Genomic DNA, 20447 nt, shown 5'->3' on the forward strand with positions numbered 1-20447 from the left:
TAAATGAAAAATATGATGAGTAGGTCTGTGTAAATGGGGAGTAAAAGGGAGCTTCTTCCATCTGATAAAGGATATTCATGTAAAATCCACATACTGAATGCTTTCCCCACTAAGATCAGGAAAGAAGCAAGGATGTCTGCTCTCAGCTCACCTATTCAATATTATATGGCAATCCTAGCCAGTGCAATAAGGCAAGAAAAGGAAATAAAAGGCATGTAGATTGTAAAGGAAGAACTAAAACTGTCTTTATTTGAAGACCACGTGATTGTCTGTGTTAAAAATTCTAAGGAATTTACCCAAAAGCCTCTACGGTTAATGAGTAAGTTTAGCATGGTCACAGGAATCAAAATCAGTACACCAAAAGCAGTCCTGTGTCTAGATAGTAGAAACGAACACTTAGAAATAGAAACTTAAACAGTGGCATCAAAAATATGAAATACTTAGAGATATATATGATAAAATACCTGAAAATTATAAAACATCACTTAGAGATACTAAACGAGATCTGAAGCATTGGGTAGATATACCATTCTTATGGACAAAAACACTTAATATTGTCAAGGTATCATTTTCCCCTGAAATTGATCCACAGAGTCAGTGTAATGCCAATTAAAATCCCAGCAAGCATTTTTAAAATGGATATTGACGAGATGATTCTGAAATTTATATGGAAATGCAAAGGACCTAAAATAACCAAAACAGTTTTGAAAAAGACGAATACTGGGGGACTCATGCTATGTGATTTTAGAAACTTTCATACATTATTGGTGGGAATGCAAACCGGTACAGCCCCTTTGGGAAACAGTCTAGCAGGTTTTTTTTTTTTTTTGCGGTACGCGGGCCTCTCCCTGTTGTGGCCTCTCCCGTTGCGGAGCACAGGCTCCGGACGCGCAGGCTCATCGGCCGTGGCTCACGGGCCCAGCCGCTCCGCGGCAGGTGGGATCTACCCGGCCCTGGGCACGAACCCGCGTCCCCTGCATCGGCAGGCGGACTCTCAACCACTGCGCCACCAGGGAAGCCCTCTGGCAGGTTTTTATAGAGTTAGTGGTACACCTGCCAGAGGGACCCAGCAATTCCACTCCTAGGTATTTACCCAAGAGAAGTGAAGACATATGTCCATACAAAGACATGTATGTGAATGTTCATATGCCATTTATCACCCCAAACTGGGGATTACCCATGCGTCCACCCACTGGTAGGTGGACAAACAAATTGTGGCACGTCCATACGATGGAATACTACTGGGCTGTAAGCAAAATGAATGCATGAGACAATACGGAGACAGAAGCATTATGTCAAGTCAAAGAAGCAGGCACAGAAGACTGTACAGGCCATGATACTATTTATATGACACTGGAGAAAGGCAAAACTATAGAAACAGAAAAAAATTGGTGGTTGCCAGTGGCCAGCGGGTGAAAAGAAGGACGTAAGTTTTGACAGATGTATAGTCCGGTAGCCACCACCGTAGTCGGGATACAGAACATTTCCCTTACCTCGAAAAGTCTCCCATGTTCCTCTCCCCACCCCCTGGCTAGTTGGATGGGAGACAGAGGAGTCTTGATTGATTTAGATTTATTTAACTTCTAGTGACATTGAATATTATTTATTTGTTTGCCCCGTCTTTCTTTTAGCCACAGGAGTTTCATACATACATAAATTGTATTTCTGTTCCAAGTGTCTCCTCTTCTTTGTTGCTTGCCATTGTTGTGGTTACCTGTTCCTGCATAACAGCCACCCCAAAATGTAGTGTCTAAAGTCGACAGCAATCTTAGTTTGCTTGTGAGTCTGCACCTGGGGCAGAACCTGGCAGAGACGGTTTGTCTGCTCCCATGACGCCAGGTAGAGGGGCTGGGCTGGGGCCGGATGGTCCATTTCTAAGATGATTTTCCCACACGGCTGGCGAGTCGGCCCTGGTTGTTGGCTGGGAGCTTGGCTGGGGCTGTTGGCTGGGGGCCTGGGTTTCTCTTCCTATGGGAGCCTCCAAGGGGCTGCTTGGGCTTCCTCACAGCATGGTGTCTGGTTCTAAAGAAGAGTATTCCAGACACAGGAAGTAGAGAGTGTCAGTTTCTTAAAGCCTCGGTCCATACGCTAGCAAGCACGCATCACTTCCACCACATCCTGTGGGTCCCATAGTCACGGAGCCCACCTTCGTTAAAGGGGGCGGCACAGATACCACCTCTTCACGGGCACTTGTGCTAAAGACTTTGTGGCCATTTTTAAACTGCCACACTTAAAACATACGCTTTAGCGTTTTTTTTGTTGTTGTTGTTAATAGAATGGTGCACATTTTAGGTGGATGTAGACGTACAACATTTTTCGGGAGGAGAGGCACAGGGAGAGGACCCTCCCATTCCCCGTTCTACCCGTTCTCAGCCCCTTCCCAGGTGTACGCCCTTCACTGTTTGGCTGGTACCGTTCTGGGCATTTTCGTGTGTGCATTTACCTGGTGTGTTTTCAGGTTACAACAGACGCCTCTTATTTTAACATCCGAGGGATGTGGTGCTCTGGGAGTGTTCGGTGACGCGCTCTTTTCCCGTCATGACACGTCTCGGCTGTCTCTCTGTGTCGGGCCATCTAGATCCCCCCCTCCTGCGGCCTCTGCAGAGTAGTTCACAGATGAGCCTCCTGACTGATGGACAGTTACCTTGTTTCCAGTTCTATGACAGACGACACCGCCTTGGATGTCCTTGCATGTATACAGGCCTTTGTGCAGGATTTCCCCTCAAAGCGGGGATTCCAGGTCCATCTATGCGTACAGCCTAATTGGAATGCTGCATAATTGCTACCCCGCCCAAAAGGTTTCTCTCCCACTGGCGTTTATCTTGGGTCCCCAGAAGGCACCTTTGGACGTTGGTTGGTTTCATGATGGCCGGTTGGTTGGGCGTTCCTTCATTCGGTATGCTGAGTGTCTGCCCCAGGCTAAGTTCTCTCCTCCGCTGTGATGAAGGATACCACTGTCGCTTCTCTCAGGGAGCTCACAGGTGGGGAAGTGGCAGGGCTGCAGGAACACCTGCTGCCGTCCAGGGCAGACTGTGGTGGGGAGCTGGGGTGACACGGAGGAGGCAGAGGCCCGCCCCGGTGTACGGTGGCCTCTTGTTCTCCTGGGTCTTCATGAAGCAAAGGGGTCTCCTGTGGCCACCACTTTGACTTGTCATTGTAACTCTCGAGGGAGGGAAGGAGTCTGGAGATCCGGCGTTTCCGGTGCTGTTAATTCCAGCGGCCTTTCACGGCTTCCCAAGGGAGGCAGGAGGCCCGGGGGGGGGTGATGGAGCCGCTGTTGGTTGGGGTGCGCTAGCACTTGTCCCATCGTGGGTGTCACTGCCTCTAGTCCCGGGTCCTGAGGACTCCCCTGACACGTGCAGGAAGCCCAGTCCCCTCCTGGGGACCCGCTGGCAGCAAAGGCACAGGTCAGCACAGCCAGGGCCCGGCTGGCCTCTGCGGCGATGGGAGGGCGAGTCCAGAAACGGCCTGGACCTTGCCCACATGCCAAAGCGCAGGTGCTCATAGAGCATCGCTGAGTGAACGAAGCCCGCGTGGCAGCTCAGGCCAGCCTCAGGGACAGGTCCTGCTGGTCCCTTTCAAGATGCTGTCCGGGGTGGGTGGTCTGGTCCACAGCTGGTGCGGTTCTGTAATTGGCCCGTACCCGTGTCCCTCCTTAGCACGGCTCCCCGGGTGCCCCGCCTGGGCGAGGCCCTGGATGCAGAGGGGCCTCTGCCAGTGTGACCCCAGCTGGCCCGATGGCAGCCGGCCCTCCCTCTGGGCCTCCTGGAAGCAGGTGGGGCTGTGCAGAGCCTGCCCGAGCAAACCCGGCCAACCCCAGCGTGTGGAATCTGGCGCTGGGCGCCATCTGCACCCCTTTCCTCCAGAACAAGGAGATAAATTACCTCTGAGGAAGCTGAGATTAATTGTCTGCTTCTGCATCACGCCTGTGGGCTCCGCTCCTGGACCAGCCCCTGCTGGCAGCGCCGGCCCTCTCTGCCTTGCACCATCAGTCAGATGGCAGTTGGCAGTCAGATGCAGGATTGATGTCCGTGGCCGTGTCTGTTCTGTTCATAACCTTTGAGGGTTGACAGGGGAGAGGAACGTATATGCTCACATGTTTTTATAAAGGCAGGTGAAAAGCAGGGATGACCGCTGAGAGGAAGAGGTGCGGAGTAAACGCAGGGAGAAGCTGGACGTGCCCGTGCTTCTCAGGGCTCCTGCCCCTCGGCTGTGACGTTTCCTCCCAGGTCGCAGTGGGGTCTAAGTCTGGCTGCAGCACCCGCGGCCGTCAGGACGGTGGGAACGAGCCTGCTCTGTGTGGCCCGGCTCCATCCTGCCTGGATGTCCCCATGCTGCCCTGCTGGGTGAGGGAGCATCTGAGCCTGGAACATTCCTCGCGTGGCCGCAGACTAGCCGAGAGGCCCCTGCCGGCTCCCGGCAGCCCCGTCTTCCTCTCTCCTCCTGCTGCAGGACTCCTTCCCAAGGGCTCTGCAGGTCACCTGGCGCTCGAGTGAGTCCTCGTGGGCAACATGACTGACTTCTGAGTAGCCGCGTGTATGCTGAGGGTGGCCAGGCTGGACTGTGGGTGCCCTCAGGCTGGGTGGTGGCACCTGCATCCTTTAGAAACCTGCAGAGGCACCGCCAGCATCTGGGCTTAGTGTGGGATGATGTGGAGGCGCCAGGTGTCCAGACACTCGGGTCAGCCTCCACGAGAAGTGGAAGGCGGCCATCACACCCCGGGGGAAGCAAGTTTCAGACGCGTCCCATCTCTGAACGCGGGGATGGGGGAGTTGCCTCCCCACTGTGGCCGCCCCCTGGTAACATTGTGTTTATAAGCAGGGCGATGCCCTCGCCAGCTGACATTTCACCATAAAGTCTCCCAACCACCTGTCAAAAGCTTCTCAGAGCTCTTGAGTTTCTGGCCAGGAGAGGAGAGCCGTGGAGCTGGGAGAGGGCCAGGAGCTGGGTGATCAACAACGTGCTCCAATTGCCAGGTTTGGCACCTTACGCCAGGCCCCTGCTGGTGATGGGGGCTGGGCGGCAAGTCCTCTCTGTGGTCCGTTCTGCACTGCCTCACTCCCTGGAGGACCTAGAGCCCTGAGCACATACCACACGTTACCCCCAGGCAGGCCCTTCTCAAGGGTGCTGAGCCAGGGTGCAGCCTTTGCCTCTGCTCGGGGAGGAGGTTGCCACGGAATAAGATACCCACATAACACGGGACTTCACCTCCGGCCCAGAGGGAGAGTGAGGCCACTAGGGCAGGGAGTGGCCAGGTGAATGGCTGGTAGCTAAAATCTTTGAGAAGTGAAAGTTTATCAGCTGAATCTTCAAGATGACGGCATTCCTTCCTTCCTTCACTCACTCATCCATCCATTTATCCATGCATCCATCCGTCTGCTCAGTCATCTGTGAAGTCATGCTTCATCCATCCTTCCTTTTTGTCATCTTTCCATTAATCATCTGTCCTTCTATCCTTTCTTCCATCTGTCCGTCCATCCATCCATCATCCATCCATCCATCCTTCCATCCTTCCATCCATCCTTCCTTCCATCCATCATCCGTCCATCCTTCCATCCATCATCCATCCTCCATCCTTCCATCCATTCTTCCATCCATCCTTCCATCCATCCATCCTTCCATCCATCCATCCATCCATCCATCCTTCCATCCTTCCATCCATCCATCCTTCCATCCTTCCATCCATCCTTCCATCCATCCATCCTTCCATCCATCCATCCTTCCATCCATCCATCCATCCTCCATCCTTCCATTCACTTCATCCCTGTGCCCATGTGTCCATCCTTCCATCCATCCATCATCCATCCTTCCATCCATCCTTCCATCCTTCCATCCATCATCCATCCTTCCATCCTTCCATCCATCCATCATCCTTCCATCCATCCTTCCATCCTTCCATCCATCCATCCTCCATCCTTCCATTCACTTCATCCCTGTGCCCATGTGTCCATCCTTCCATCCATCCATCATCCATCCTTCCATCCATCCTTCCATCCTTCCATCCATCATCCATCCTTCCATCCTTCCATCCATCCATCATCCTTCCATCCATCCTTCCATCCTTCCATCCATCCATCCTCCATCCTTCCATTCACTTCATCCCTGTGCCCATGTGTCCATCCTTCAGTGAGGGTTTACTGAGCATCCCATGTGGCACTTTGAAGAGACAAAGGAGAGGACTGTGTCTGTGAGATGCTTTCTCAGTTGATGTTCCGACCAGTATTTTGATGAGGTAGAAAGTAAAACAGGAGAGGCATCCTCTGACCTGTCATTCTTCTCTTAGCCCGGGGTTTTGAGCTTCTCCGCCATCCCTTGATGGGGGAGGTTGAGGATGTTCTCTCCATCCCAGGCTTTCCCAGGGTCCTGAACCTCTAGAAGGAGCAGGTTCTCGCTGCCTTGGAGCGACCTTGCTCCACCCCGTCACTGCTGCCGTGCTGTCTGCTGTTCCCTCCCTGGAAGGAGAGTGAGCTCGGCAGTGGTTTCTCTGGAGGTGTCACGGGAGCACCTGCCCTCTCTCCTCCCCGAAGTGTCGGGGGAGACGGGAGACTTTGCCGCCAGACAGCTGTTTGCATCCCAGTAGGACCTGGGATGACTCACCTGACGTCTCCCAGCCTGAGATTCCTCATCTGCAGAGGCAGGTGCCTACTTGGTGAGCTGTCTTGATGACTAAGGGAGCGGAGAGCTCAGGGCCCAGCTGCCCCTCCCCCAGGCTGGGTGCCACCGCCCATCAGCCCTGCCCCAGACCCCCGCAGCCATTGTCCTGGTGCTGCCTCCTTGCCAAGTGACCCCTCCCTGTCACCAGGGCCACGTGGCCCACAAGGGGGTTGGGTCAGCGTCACGTCCACTGCACCCTAACCCGGCTGTTCTGTGTCACCCCTGGGGGTGCGGGGGAGGCCAAGTCAGGCGGGTCTGCAGGGATGATGACACACAATGGCGCTGTCTCCTTCGGTAAAAATCCTCCCAGAAGCCCTGCTGGTGGGTCCTCAAAATGGACCAGAGGCAAGGGGCAAGCGCACTGTCACCGGCCCCCGTGGGCCCGAGCTGGGCTCATTGGCGGCCGTTCCTTGTCCCCAGGAAGTGACAGAGATGGACAGGAGGTCAGAGCTGGTGTGAGGCAGGCGGGGTTTAAGCAGGGGATGGAGGGGCTCCCCTGCCCGGCGGGCAGGCCCCTGACGTCCATTCCCGCTGGGCACCCTGGCACAGGGCGGGCAGAGCTGGGCTCGAGCCTGGCCCTTCCGTCCTCCAATCCGCCACTCTCTGCTCTGCCGAGCCTCAGAGGCCCTCAGGCGGCCCCCCCGCCTGAGCAGGGCGGGCGCTGGGCACTGCACCCCCCGGGATGCCGCTCATGGGCACCGTGTAACGTGTGGCCTGGGTGAGGAGTGTGGGCCCCTGGGAAGGGCTGGGGTCAGAGGGCTGAGCGCCCTCGAGGCCGGGTGGAGGAGAGGGAGGTTCTAGGGGACCCGCCGAGGAGAGCTGAGGGCGGTGGTCTTTGTCAGCGCAGGAGCCTGTCAACCTGTGGCCACGGCCCGAGTTCCCCTGCGCTGGGCTCAGGTCTCTGCCCCTGTGACATCCCTGGGTGAGTGGCAGCCGGGGAAGGTCCAGCAGGGGATGGCCACCCAGTGTCCTGCCTCACCTGCCCCCGGCCCTCCCCTTCGCTTCGTTCCCGCAGTGGGGTCATTGAAGAAGAATTTCGTTCGGAGCCTCCAAGGCAGCCTGTTTGTTTTCCAACCTGCTGGGCTGACCTTCCCGACAGGGCCACGTGCTTTGTGCCGGGGCCCGCGGGGAGGGCTGGTGGGGAGGGGCCCTGGCCCGGGGTGAGGGGGCCCTCGGCTCTCCCCACCCCACTCACTGGCCGTCCCTCGGTCCTGTAAGAGCCATGACTCTTTTTTGCTTCCGGGAAGCGTAAGATGGGATCTAGCAGGGACAGCGGGAAGGGCAGGTGTGTTTCGCGGGTGAGCCTGCTGGGCGCCCCGCAAATGCAGAACAGATGCTGCCTTCGGTGGCAGGTACCGTGAGAGCCGGCCGGGTGACAGGGCTTCAGCAGGGACACGCCAGGCCGGGCCCCCCGCCCTCCTGAGGCTCGCAGCCCAGGAAGGCAGACCCACCTCACGCAGGGAATTAGGTGTATTTATACTTAGGGAACGAGAGACACACCAGGGCGGCGAGCGCAGTGAGGGCAGTGGGGCTGCGGTTTCGGGGCCCGTCACCAGCTCCGTCTTTCATCTGCTGGTGCCGTGTGGAAGGGAGTTCAGGACTGGGGTGGATCAGAAGCTGCGGGCGGCTCTGTACCTGCCTGCTGTGTGAACTCGAGATGGCCACACCCCTTCTCCACATAGCTCCTCTTTCAGAAGAAAGGTCATCAGCCTGGGTGTTATTTATGACCCCTTCTAGCTCTGAAATTAGACAGTTCAGAGAATTTTGAAGACGGGATGGCGTTGACCTTGGAGTGAGCAAAAGCCCCTTCACCCCCGCCCCTCTGCCGGCACCCCCGTCATGCACGTCCGGCTTGCTCTTCTCCAGCGGCCCCCAGACGCTGGCAGGACCGGGCCTCAGGCTCGGGGTCGAGGGCTCGGCGTGGCAGGTGTCGGGCTGTGTGCTTGGGAGGACAGGCCACGGAGCTCCAGGGCCGGAGAGGCCGGAACAGCATCACGCCCCCTGGGGTGCCCGGGACTCAAGCTGGCTTCACTTTACCCAGCAGCCCTGCCTGGGAGCCGGGGTCTGGAGTGTCCTGCGCACGCGCCACCAGGGCCGTGGCCTTCCCAGACCAGCGAAGGCAGGTATGGGATGGGGGCTGTGCAGACGGTGAGCGGGACACGGGGGGCTGAGGACGAGGTTGCCTCCGCATGGGACTCGGTCATGGGTTACCTGGTGGAATCTCAAGGCGCACCGCAAGCAGTTCTGATACGTCACAGACTCCTGCCTGAGCCTCTAGGGTGGAGGGGGATGGTGACCGAACACACTGTCTGGCATGGGCTTCAAAGGCAGTCTTTACCGACAGCATGTGCTGAAGAATATTCATAGCTTATTGGGGGAAAAGCAGAAACAGGAGTGGAGTTCGAGCCAGTGCGGACCCTGGCAAGCCTCGTTCAGGAGGCCTGACTCTCAGGACCTCGGCCCAGCTCCTTCCCAGCACGTGGAACGGTAGTGTGTCCCCTGCTGGCAGCTCAGTGTCACTCCGAGAGTTAAGTCCAACGTGATACGGTGACAGCGCGGCACGGTGAGGTAGCGGCAGTGTTCAAGTTGTCACGTCCCCCCTCTCTGCCTGTCATATGTAAGAGCTGTGGGTTTGCTCACTTAGTCATTCAACAAACGTGGCTGAGTGCCCGGTGTGTGCAGCAGCTTCTGCATGGCTGGTGACTAAGCTCCATCCGCACTGGTGTCCCCGCTGACACCTGGGGACATTAAATTGGGTGAATCATTAAACCGTGGAAATGGCTCCCTCTCCCTGGGCCTCTGGGCTCAGGTGGGTCTTTCTGGCTGAGTCACTTTTGTTCTGAACCCCACCTCCCACATCAAGCTCTGAGGGCTGAGGAAGGCTTGGGGGGATGAGGTGCTGATGTCAGCACTTGGTGAGGAGCCCCCAACCCCGGTGTTCTTGTGCCCTGGGGCTGGCAGAAGACAGGTGGCATTGGTCGGCAGCGCCTGGCTGGAACATTCTGATACCACTCTGAGGGCGCGTCCTTTGTAGCTCAGGGTGGTGACCCTAAGTCCTCTCCCTACTTTCCCTCCTCCGCCCGTTCCTGAAAGCGGGCTGTGACTTGGCGTTGTTGGCAGAGAAACATTCTTCCATGAGGGGCTCCCCTCGCAAAAGAGGAGCTGCTGAGCCTGAGATGGACCCTCAAGCCTGGGCAGGCTGGCGCCCTGGCCTCAGTGGCCCCTTCCTTGCTCTGAGCACAGTGGAGGGGTGTCCAGAAGCCAGCTGACTGCCAGAAACCAATTTAAATTCCTGCTAAAAGCAGTCACCTGATTCCGTCTGCTCTCCTAGGTGCTGGATGCCCTCGCCAACCCCCCGGCAGCTCCGCTAGTTCTGGGCAGGGGAGCGGAGCGTTGGGCAGGCGCAGTGATGCGTCCCCGGCTGTGTCACCAGCCAGCTGGCCACTGGAGCTTGACTCTTCTCGGCGGGGCTGTGTGCCGTGTCCTCCAGCCTCACCAGTGTGGTTTTGGTCCTGCCATCGCTGGTTCCACATGCCCGGCCGGAGTGACCCACTGGTGGTCCAGGTCATGGGTGTCCTGGGCGTGCAGCGTGCTGCAGTCATTCTGCACGGCTGCTTTGGCATCTCGTGTCCTGCAGCTGTGAACTGAGGGCCGGCAGGACCCTGGGTGACGTGGAGCTCCCTTATTCCGTTATGCTGTGTCCGGAGGAGCACAGGGCAGCTGCCTTGTAGGGATGATTGTGGAAGTGCCTTTTGGGGGAGGCAGAGAGGTCATCTTTGTGTGGTTGGTGGAGACGCTGCCATTGGCAGTTGAAATGTTTGACTGCTTAGCAGGCCAGTTGTAAAATTTGTCTCTGGGACATCTACCTCCTGATCTGCACCATTCATATGTGTATTGCTTGTCCATCCGTCCTTCCATCCATCTGCCCATCCATCCATCCATCCATCCATCCATCTATCCATCCGTCCATCCATCTGTCCATCCGTCCGTCTTTCCATCTGTCTGTCCATCTGTCCATCCATCTTTCCATCCATCCATCTATCCATCCATCCACCTGTCCATCTGTCCGTCTTTCCATCTATCTGTCCATCTATCCATCCATCTTTCCATCCATCCATCTATCCATCCTTCCTTCCGTCCGTCCATCTGTCTGTCCATCCCTCCGTCCATCTTTCCTTTCATCCATCCATCCGTCTATCCATCTGTCCATTCACCCGTCCATCCATCCATCGATCCACCCGTCCATTCACCCGTCCATCCATCCATCCATCTGTCCATCCATTTTTCCATCCATCCATCCATCCGTCCGTCTATCCATCTGTTTGTCTATCCATCCATCTGTCCATCCATCCATCAATCCTGCACTTCTGTATATATATCTTTATTGAAGTCTAGTTGTTTTACAATGCTGTGTTAGTTTCAGGTGTACAGCGTACACTTCTATATTTGAGCCCCTCCTTTGTGCCATTGCTTTTCAGGGCCTTCATGCTGCCCTTCTGGCATAGGGCAACTGGAACTCAACTCTATGTTTCCAAATCCTTTCTCAGCTGCCCCCTTTCTGCCTTAAAACTGACCTCTCCGGCGTCCATTCCTTTATGGGTCTGGGGGTGTAATACCTGGTTACATCTACGCGGTCTCAGGCAGGTTCAGTGCACAAGCAGAAAGGGAGCAGCAGGCTACTGTAGGGGAAGGAGACAGTGCAGGAATCGGGGGCTTACACAGCCACTGGCAGAGCAGGAGTGGTGGGGTCACCAGACCCCCCCCCCCCACTCATGGTCACACCACCAGAGCAGGAGGGCACCCAGACTTCAAGAAGTCTGCAAATGTCAATGGACCCCGTGACCTGGTCCCAGACCCTGCAAGGAGAGGGTTTCTTTCTCTCCCATTCCAGCTCCCCTCTGAGTGTGGAACATAATTTTCATCCCGAGCCCTCCCCGCAGAGGAGTCTGGGAAATGTAGTTTTCAGCCGCCCAGGCTTCGCGGAACAGGAAGACACTGGAACAGCCTGAGTGAGCCCAGGCCTGGCGCCCGCCGCTCCTGGAGGCTCCCAGCGTGGGGGCGATCCCCGTCACGACCAGGTTTACGTGGAAGCCACCAGGCTCTGTTTCCACGAAGCCCTTGGAGCTGCCTTGCTCACGTCACCTGTGGTTCTCAGGTGGGGAGGGGCCCCCGGTAGGGTGCACGGGCTGCACGGTCAGTTCCTTTTCTGTCTTCCCTGAACCAGTGGACCACGGTGATTCCCCAGGGAGCCCCGGGACGTTCTCTGCTCGGAGGGAGGAGCCAGGAGAAGGCTCTGGTGTCCCAGGAACTGTGCTGGGCTGTTTCCCAGAGGAAGTGGCCCTGAGATGTTCTCCCTGGGGGGTGATGCTGGGCTCAAGCCCCCGCCCACTTGTCCCCAAAGCTGGTGCTGTCTCCCAGCGGAATTCTTGCGCTGATAGAGGAACCAAGGCTCCCAGTTCAGAGAGGGGGTCTCCGGCGTCCCCAGGGAGGAGAGACCATGGAAGCCGTTACCACACTTTTTATAAAATAGAAAAAATACTGTTTTAGCTCTGGCACTAGCAGGAGGGGTGGCATTGGGCCTGGAAATGTCGGCGGCCTTTTCAGCTTGTTGCAACAGAGGTCCATAAACATGGCCTGGAGAGCTTCTGGGAAACAGCTCTCTCTGCTGGCCATGGAAGAAGCAGGTCCGCGAGCCTGCGCATCTGGGAAGAGCATCACGTCTGTTGGGATGTGAGTCCCAGACGCCCAGCCCGGATCTTTGATGCCTCTCCTGGCCACAGCCGACCTTGGAGCCGACCATCTCAGAGATGAGCCAGAGCTTGGCTGTGTCACGGGGCAGGTGAGCCAGCGGCTGGCATGGCCATCTCTCCCCATAGGCCAAGTCGAGGCCCTGGGCTGTGCCAGGCACCTGCGTCTGGCTCTGCTTCTGATGTCAAGTGGACAAGCTTCTGGTGGGGGGGTGGGGGCGCGGGGTGGGAGGGGTCACTGGTGCCAAGCGCTTCGGAGGTGCCACCCACGCGCAAGGGGCTGACCCCCCTGCGTGGGGGGAGGGCTCTGGGCAGGAGCTTGAAGCCCCCCAGGAGAATCAGAGAGGCTCTGAGAAGCAGCAACTCTATTCGTGGTGGACGCCAGCCTGGACCAAGGGTGTCCTGGGTCCCTACCGTGCCCCTCCCTCTGCAGAGGTGGGAAATCCTCATCCCCCAGGTTTCTGGTCCCTTGATTAAAGTGACAGAGGTGTGCAGCAAAGCCGAGTTGTAGAAATGACCCCGCTGGAACAGGGGACCTCAGAACCCTGGAATCTGGGCATACGGTGCCTTGCAGGGAACTGTGGGCGGGGCCGGGGCTTGGTGTGTGTTTAGTGATGGAGAGCAGCTTCAATTCGCTTCCACCCTGGTCCCCCTCAGAGCCTGGCCCAACCTGCCGTCCTCCCCTCATGCCCAGCTCCTCATGGTGGGAATGGCCTACAGGGCACCGTCCCCCCCTTCCTCTGGCACCGTCCACCATGCCTGCCCTAAATGCCCCGCCCGGCACCTGCTCCCCTTCCAGGCTTCCATCTGGGTGATTCTCTTGCTAAGGACTTACCTGGACACGCAGCGGGGCTGCATGGCCACCCACCCCCGACGGCTGTGCTGGGTTCCACGTGCAGCAGCTTGGCTGCAGGATTGCTCAGAACCCGGCCAAGGGGAAAGCGGCCCTGGTGGTCCTTTCTCACCTCCAAAGCTATCACCCTTGTTAAGAAGGTGGAACTTTCCTCTTGAGCGAGTCCCAGGCATGTAACGACCCTCTGGGGAGGAAGGCCAGTGGGCCGGGGAACTGAATGGTTACGGAGCCCGGAGACCCCAGGGGCGAGCTTGTGTCAGCCCGCTGTTGCACCCAGCAGTGCATGTGGACTTTTAGTAGCAAGTATCAGCATCTAACCCGAATTGGCAGAAGCGTGATGACAACCTGTTGGTTTGTGTAGATGAGTTTTCTTCAGGCACGACTTGATCCAGGAGCCCAAGCTGTGTGGCCGGAGTCTGTCTGTCCGCATCCTCAGACAGGCGCTCCCCCAACCCCCAGAAGACAGCCACCTGCAGCTGCAGGGTCCTCATCCGTGAGTGAAGGCAGCAGAGCAGAGAGGAAAGAGCCCCAGGATGGAGCTTCCTGGGCCTGGGCCAGTCACATGCCCAGCCCTGGACCAAGCCCCAGGGACAGGGTGGTGCTGTGCTCTGGTTGGCCAGAGAGGCCCACATGCTCCAGTGGAGGGGGTGTGGCAGCCCCACCCACACGCACATGGATAGGCGGGTGCTGGCCACTGGGTTCCCCAAAAGCCCAGCTGCACAGATGTCCTGTCACGCTGACTCCAAGTTCAAGTTTACTGTCTCTGCCTGGACTCCCAGGACTCTTGTTTGTAGTAGCGTGAGCTGAACTTTGCATACGAAACTGGCTTTGTTTAGGGCAGGGGGGCGTGTGGATCGCCAGCTTGCGGTCCTCACCGCCTGGAGGTCTGGGGTCTTTCTGACGTGGTTGGGGCATGTGCAGGCACATGGAGGCTATGTTTTGCATTTGTGGGGGACGGTTGAGCTCACCAGGATGCCAGCTTCTCCCCTGCCATCAGGGGCTGCTCCCTTCTCTGCGGGGCCCTGGAGGGAGGTCAGGAACTTTCCAGAAGCGATGCAGGGACCCGCCCCTCTCTTGCTCTTGGTTCTGCGCTGTCTTGCCCTGTATGCGCCGGTCTTCTGGGGGCAGATAGAATCTGACTGTTCGTGTAAACTGTTATGGGGAAATTACGTTTTAATTGGATGAGGATGGGGGATAAAATGTGCCGGGGGCATGCCCGCTGTTCTCAGTGGCACCCAGGAGGGGCACGCGCTCCAGCAGTTACATAACAGATTTCGTGAGCTGTCAGTCACTCCCGTTTCGTGGGACCAGCCTTTATAAAGCTGCTTCCATCAGCTGTGGGATCTAACACCGCCTTTCAGCTTGTGTTTGGGGTGGGTCTTCTGTGACACGAATGAGGAGAGGTGTCCGGGAGCCCGGGGCTTGTACGGCACTTGGGGAAACAGAGCAACGTGATTGCAAAATCAGGGAGGCTTTGCTCCTGGGGGGTGGCTGCTTGCAGGGACCAGGTCGGGAAAATTTCTGGCCGTGTGCATTTCTACAAAGTGGGGTGTCCTGCCCCCAAGAGCACCCGGTTTCTGAGCTGATCCCTTGGTATCTATCTCCTGAGTGTCAGAGATTGAGGTGTGGGTGAAGGGAGGTGGTGAAGGTTGGTTTCCAGCTCATCTGAACCCTCCGGGGGCTCACCCGAGGGTGGGCCTGCCCCGTAGGCACTCCCTGCCTGCCCGTGGCTAACCTACACCTCCTCTTTGTCCTTTCAGCTCAGCCAGCAGATCTCCTGAAGGTTCTAGATTTTCACAACCTGCCTGACGGAATAACCAAGACCACAGGCTTTTGTGCAGCGCGGCGATCTTCCAAAGGCCCGGATGTCGCTTACAGGGTCACAAAAGATGCCCAACTCAGCGCGCCCACCAAGCAGCTGTACCCTGGTAAGAGGCGGCGTGTGTGCCTGGTGGGGTGCGGCTCCGTCTCCCGCCCCCAGCCAGGGAGCAGAGCCGGGAGCCGGTGGGGTGGAGAAACGTGTTTGGTTTTCCGCAAATGAGCCTGGTTTGATGTCAGGATAGTGAAAACACAACCCGGCACCCCTCACCGTCCACCACCAAAGGGACAGCGGGGCCACATCTGTTGACACTGCTTCTCCAAGCAGGTGTCTCTCCAGCTGTGGACAGGCTGTCAGGACTCCAAAGGCAAAAAGGAGATGGATGGTTCCCGGGTGACGGGGTTAAGAGAAACCCTGGGGTCACGGGAAAGGAAACACTTCCAGACAGAAGCTTAACTGGGGGCGAGGACGTTAAGAGACACGTGAATCAGACGTCACGGCTCCCAGCAAGAGAGTGCAGGCTCTTAATGAGAATCCGTTGCCCTGTGTCACGTCGCTGCTCTTAGTTACGTACCCAGAGCGGGAAGTGACGCTTGCTGCTCGGATGCAGCATCCAGGTGGTCCCTGACTGCCCCCCTCACACCCTCGGGGCCTGGACCGGCTGACTAGGCCCAGGTTTGATTACCTCTCCCTCCACCTCAAAGGACTTCTTCTTCCTGACTCACATCAGAAAGGGCCCAGGGGACCTTGGGCAGATGGACTCACCTCAGGAGGTGTCTTGCAGTCATTAGAAGACATACGACATCGTTTTGGTGACTGCAATGTGCACCCTGGACGTTGAGCCCTGTATCGGGCAACCTTTTGACAAGTAATGGCGTCTCTGTTTCGTCACGTCCCCCCCGGGGCCCGGAAGGACACACTCCCTCAGGGGCTGCATTGGGCTCCCTCTAACCCTTTCACTCATAACTCTGCTTCACCCCAGCTGTTTTCTCAGCTTTCCTTTAAATCCAGTGGCGACTTTTAAGGGTTTGTCTCTGCGAGAGGGGCTGGGTCTGCTCTTTCCAGGAATGTCATTTGGGGTCGGTGAGATCTGTCCGGGGCCCTGAGCCCCATTACTATCTTAAAGAGCCCCCCCGCTTTACCGCCTTCGGGAGCCAGACATCCCCCTTCCAGAGCGTTTGACCATCCTTGAAGACAGGGGTCACTGCCAGGGCTCCTGGGTCACTCGCCACAAAGAACCGCGGGGATTTCACTTTCCCTCACGGCCAGAGGAGTGTTTCTTATCCTTGCTTGGGGCCAGCGTATCTTTTGGAATCACCCAGAAGTTGTCTGCTCGCCTGCCCCGAGTCCCCAGTTTAGAATTCCTGTCCTAGGGGGACCGAGGGGCAGGGGAGGCTTGTGAGAGCTGACGGCCCCAGACAGTGGTGACTGCACTTTGGGACAGACACCCACTGCCTGACGTGTGTGTGACGTGGTCACCTTCCAAGGCCGTCCTGTGGAATTAGGTGTCCTGCCTCGAGGTCATCTGTAGTTGCTTTGCTGAAAATTAGTTAAATCTGATCCCTGCCACCCAGTTCAGGGTCACAACCAATTCATCGGAGTTAGTATCCCTGCCCACCCCCCGGACCCCGGTTATCTTGGGGTGAGAAATGTCAGAGGGTCTCAGAATACAGGCCAGTTATTGGAGGTCTGGTATGAATTCGTCAACAGCAGACAGGGATCTATTTTTTTTTTTTTTTTTTTTTGCGGTACGCGGGCCTCTCACTGCTGTGGCCTCTCCCGCTGCGGAGCACAGGCTCTGGACGCGCAGGCTCAGCGGCCATGGCTCACGGGCCCAGCCGCTCCGCGGCATGTGGGATCCTCCCGGACCGGGGCACGAACCCGCGTCCCCTGCATCGGCAGGCGGACTCTCAACCACTGCGCCACCAGGGAAGCCCAGGGATCTTTTTTTTTAAGCCCACATTTTTCCTAACCTGTCAAATTAGGATATTGATTAGATCCTCAAAGAGTTTAAAAGGCTGTTACAGGGCCTTCTAGCCATCATTAGCTTATGGGGTACAATGGGTCCATATATAATGATTGTCTCATTAATGCCAAATAGAACTGGAGGTCTTTGGGGATGATTTAAGTGGGAACTTCTGGGGGGTCTTTTCTGCAGGCCCCAGGGTTGATGAAACCACACAGCCGCTCTGGCCTTTCCTCTCTTGGAAACCTCGGAAGGGGCACCCACCTGTCTTGCTTTTTGCTTGGCCTCCTGGGAGCCGTGGCGTTTGGCTGCGTTTTAGATGCTGTGTCTGCTGGGCAGCTGCAGAGGGAAGGGGTGGTGTGGTCAGGTGGCCCCAGCCGGGCCGAGGCCGTGGTGGCCTGAGTTGAGCATAGACGTTTTAAACGTCTCAGTGCAAAGGAGGTCCGGGTCCGCGTGACGTCTCCGTAACGAGAAAACCCCCATCATTCTCCCGAGAGGCCACCTGGATTCTCTGGGGATGCAGGCGCCCCTGTGCAGGCCGGGTGGGTCTGGGTCGTGGATGCGGGCTTGGGGGCCAAAACGGAGCAGGGATCTGGGAGCCTTTGCAGGACCTGTCCCCCTTCCCCAGCCCGGATGCCGGCCTCACCCAGTCATTGATTCTCCCACTTTGTACAGATCGCCTGCGATCCAGGCCGTTTCTTTTGGGGAATCAAGGTTCCTTGGGCTGGGGTTCTTCAGAGGACTCGCCCCCTTCCCAGCAGGTGAAGAGAAGCAGTTTGGTGTTCTCTGCACTTGCCGGCAAGACGGGGCTTACTGTTCCTGCCCGATCCTAAGGGGATTTTCTAGTCTTGCTTAGAGCCTGTAATCCGGGTTCTGAATCACCAGGGCCAGGAGTGCAACTCCAGGTTACTGACCTTGACGGTTGGCGCTGGGTGGTCCTGACACTGGGTAGACCAGGCCGTAAGGACTAAAGCGGAACCCGGGACGGTGACGCTTTGGGGGAAGCGCAGGCCACAAACAAACCAGAGAGGGTTGCACAGCTTGCCTGGAGCGGGGCGTTTCCTGGGCCTCTGCCTGCGGGCGTGGGGGGCAGCACGTCAGCGTAAGGCTGGCCCTGAGACCCTAGAAGAAGCCGTCCTGGGCCCTCCCTGAATGCAGGAGGCAGGCGTGTCCCATGAGGCTGCCCCGGCCCCTGGGGCTGTGCCCCTGTGTCCCGGCACCACGGGCCTGCGGCCATCACCGAGGTCCAGCCATCCCCTCCGAAGACATCCAGGCAAGCCAGCCTCCCCGTGGTCACGCGGCCCCCTCCTCTGCTCCCGTGCCTAGGATTGGGGTCCTCTCCCCATTTCGCACTCCCTCTGGTCACTTCGGGGCCGCTGAGACTCCCTTCCTGCTCAGGATCTGAGACGGGGCCTGGGCATAGCTCTGGCCCCCGCTCACTCTTCCGCCTTCGCTCCAGGCCTGCCCTGCACCGTGGGGCGGGACCTCCAGAATCAGCCTCTGTCCAGCAGAACCTGTAACTGTTGGCTTAGTAGGGTTCAGTTTAGTAGCAGATGCACTTATTAAACGCCTACTGTACACCTAAACTGCTCCGTGTCTTTGGGCTTCAGCCGGGTGGAAAGGAAACGGTCTAAGGAAGTAACTGGGCCTCTTGCTCAGCTCACCCCTCAGTTTTGACGTCTCTCTGAGAAACAAAACATGAAGCGTTGGATAGCAGACGAGTTTCTCCCAGACAGTGTAGATAAGCGTGTCAGCGTCCGGCTCACGTCCAGACGAGAATGAACGGTCTCTACAGTGACAGCAAATCCTTTGTTATTTTGCCAGGAGGGAGATGAATATTACATGTAACTTCTCCTTTCAGCTTCTCTGAGCCGAGAGCGTGTGTTACTGTAGCGATTTAAAAATTGGGAGGCAGCGTCTGAGTGAGTCGGGAGCAGGGGCGTTCGTGGGCCTGGGTGGCGCGTCACGCTGCAGGGAGGGGGAGGGGCACTCCCATGTCCGCTCTTCTCGTTATCTGAGGCAGGGGGGTGACTGTAAGAGGCGTGGAGTCATCACGGGGTGGGGACGGGAGGCAGGCGACCCTTTGAGATGAGAGTGAGGGGCTCACGGGCTCACATGGTGATTGAAGTCTACCCTGGACGGGAGCAGGGACCTCTGAGATGCTTGGGGTCAGACACCACCCTGGGCCCCTTAGTGCCCGCTCGCCCCCAGGGACCAAAGGGCCACCACCGAGGTCCTGCCACTGGCCTGGCTGGGGTCTCCCCCTGGGGCCTGCACGCAAACCCCCTCCCCACCACGGCCGTTCACTCGGGCCGGGATCTCTGATTCCCTCTCACATCCCACGATTGGAGGGCGGCGTGGAGGGACAGCTGTGACGGTAGTGGCCTCCACGGGCCTCTTTCCAAATGGCTTCCTGTCCGTGGAAGGGCAGCCTGAGTTGGTCCCTCAGACAGATGACCACACTGACCTCCTCACCCTCCACCTAGACCTGGCAAACTTTGCTGGATATGGTGGCGCTCAGACATTTGCTGCACATCTGCCCCTTGATCAGACTGTTCCTGCAGCCTTTCCCTAACAGCACATGGCCAAACCTACCCCCTCTCCGGGAGCGGAGGCATCCAGCTGGTTCCTGCCCCGGGGGATGGGCTGGGCCACGGTGCTGAGCACAGCAAACAGACCCCAACTTCTAGCTCCTTAACGTGGGACCAGATTCTGCCCGGGCTGTGAGCCTTGGGCCTTTCCAGATCCGCACCTTAGCTAGAGCTTTGGGGGCCGTGGGATGGATTTCTCCACCTGCTCTCCCTCATGGCCTTGAAAACTCACACAACTCTGTTGGCTTTTGGGGTTTGGGTTCTCTGCCTGAAGCTGCCGTGGCCCCTCTTGTCATCACGCTAGAGAGACCGTGTGTCTACCCTGGGTCCTCCAGGGGCTGCAGGGGCAGTTCTTTTCGTGGCATCCCCCCTCCCCTCAGCAGGGCATCAGCAGCGCTCACAGGGACCAGAAGCAGAGCCCAGCTGCCCCGCCGTGCAGCAGTTCCGCCAGCAGAGGGCGCCCAAAGACAGCATCCTCACTGAAAGCTGCCCTGACCCCCCGCTCTGCCACGCGGGCCATCTGGTTGACCTTGTTACAGTTCTAAAGAAGGGGTGGGTCTGATGATGGGCTCTGTCCTTGCCAAGGACCGTGGACTGGGCTTCAGCGCTCTGCAGCGAGGTAGCTTCCGCCGCAGGGCCTTGTCCTTCCTCTGTCGGGTGTCCCCGTTGACACCCCTCGGGCTCGCTTCTTCGGCCTGGTTCTGAGAAGCACACTGACTTGGGTTGAGCCTTCCTGGCTGTGCCTCGATAGCCCAGCTCCCTTGTCAGCCCCGGGCCCTCGCTTTCGGGGGAATTGCAAATTGCACACAGAGAGAAC

The 20447-nt window shown here is 57.5% G+C and overlaps 1 protein-coding gene across 2 annotated transcripts in view; it reads left to right on the forward strand.

Annotated features, from left to right (window-relative positions):
* The window catches only part of COL5A1 (collagen type V alpha 1 chain), a 154012-nt gene that overhangs the window by 25320 nt on the left and 108245 nt on the right, over positions 1-20447 (forward strand). For both annotated transcript variants that reach the window (XM_060013863.1, XM_060013864.1), the window contains exon 2: positions 15015-15182. In XM_060013863.1, coding sequence (XP_059869846.1) covers positions 15015-15182 — 168 coding nt within the window. The remainder of the gene's footprint in view (positions 1-15014; positions 15183-20447) is intronic.

The sequence above is a fragment of the Delphinus delphis genome, chromosome 6 (assembly GCF_949987515.2).
Source record: "Delphinus delphis chromosome 6, mDelDel1.2, whole genome shotgun sequence".
In the NCBI taxonomy this organism is placed as follows: Eukaryota; Metazoa; Chordata; class Mammalia; order Artiodactyla; family Delphinidae; genus Delphinus; species Delphinus delphis.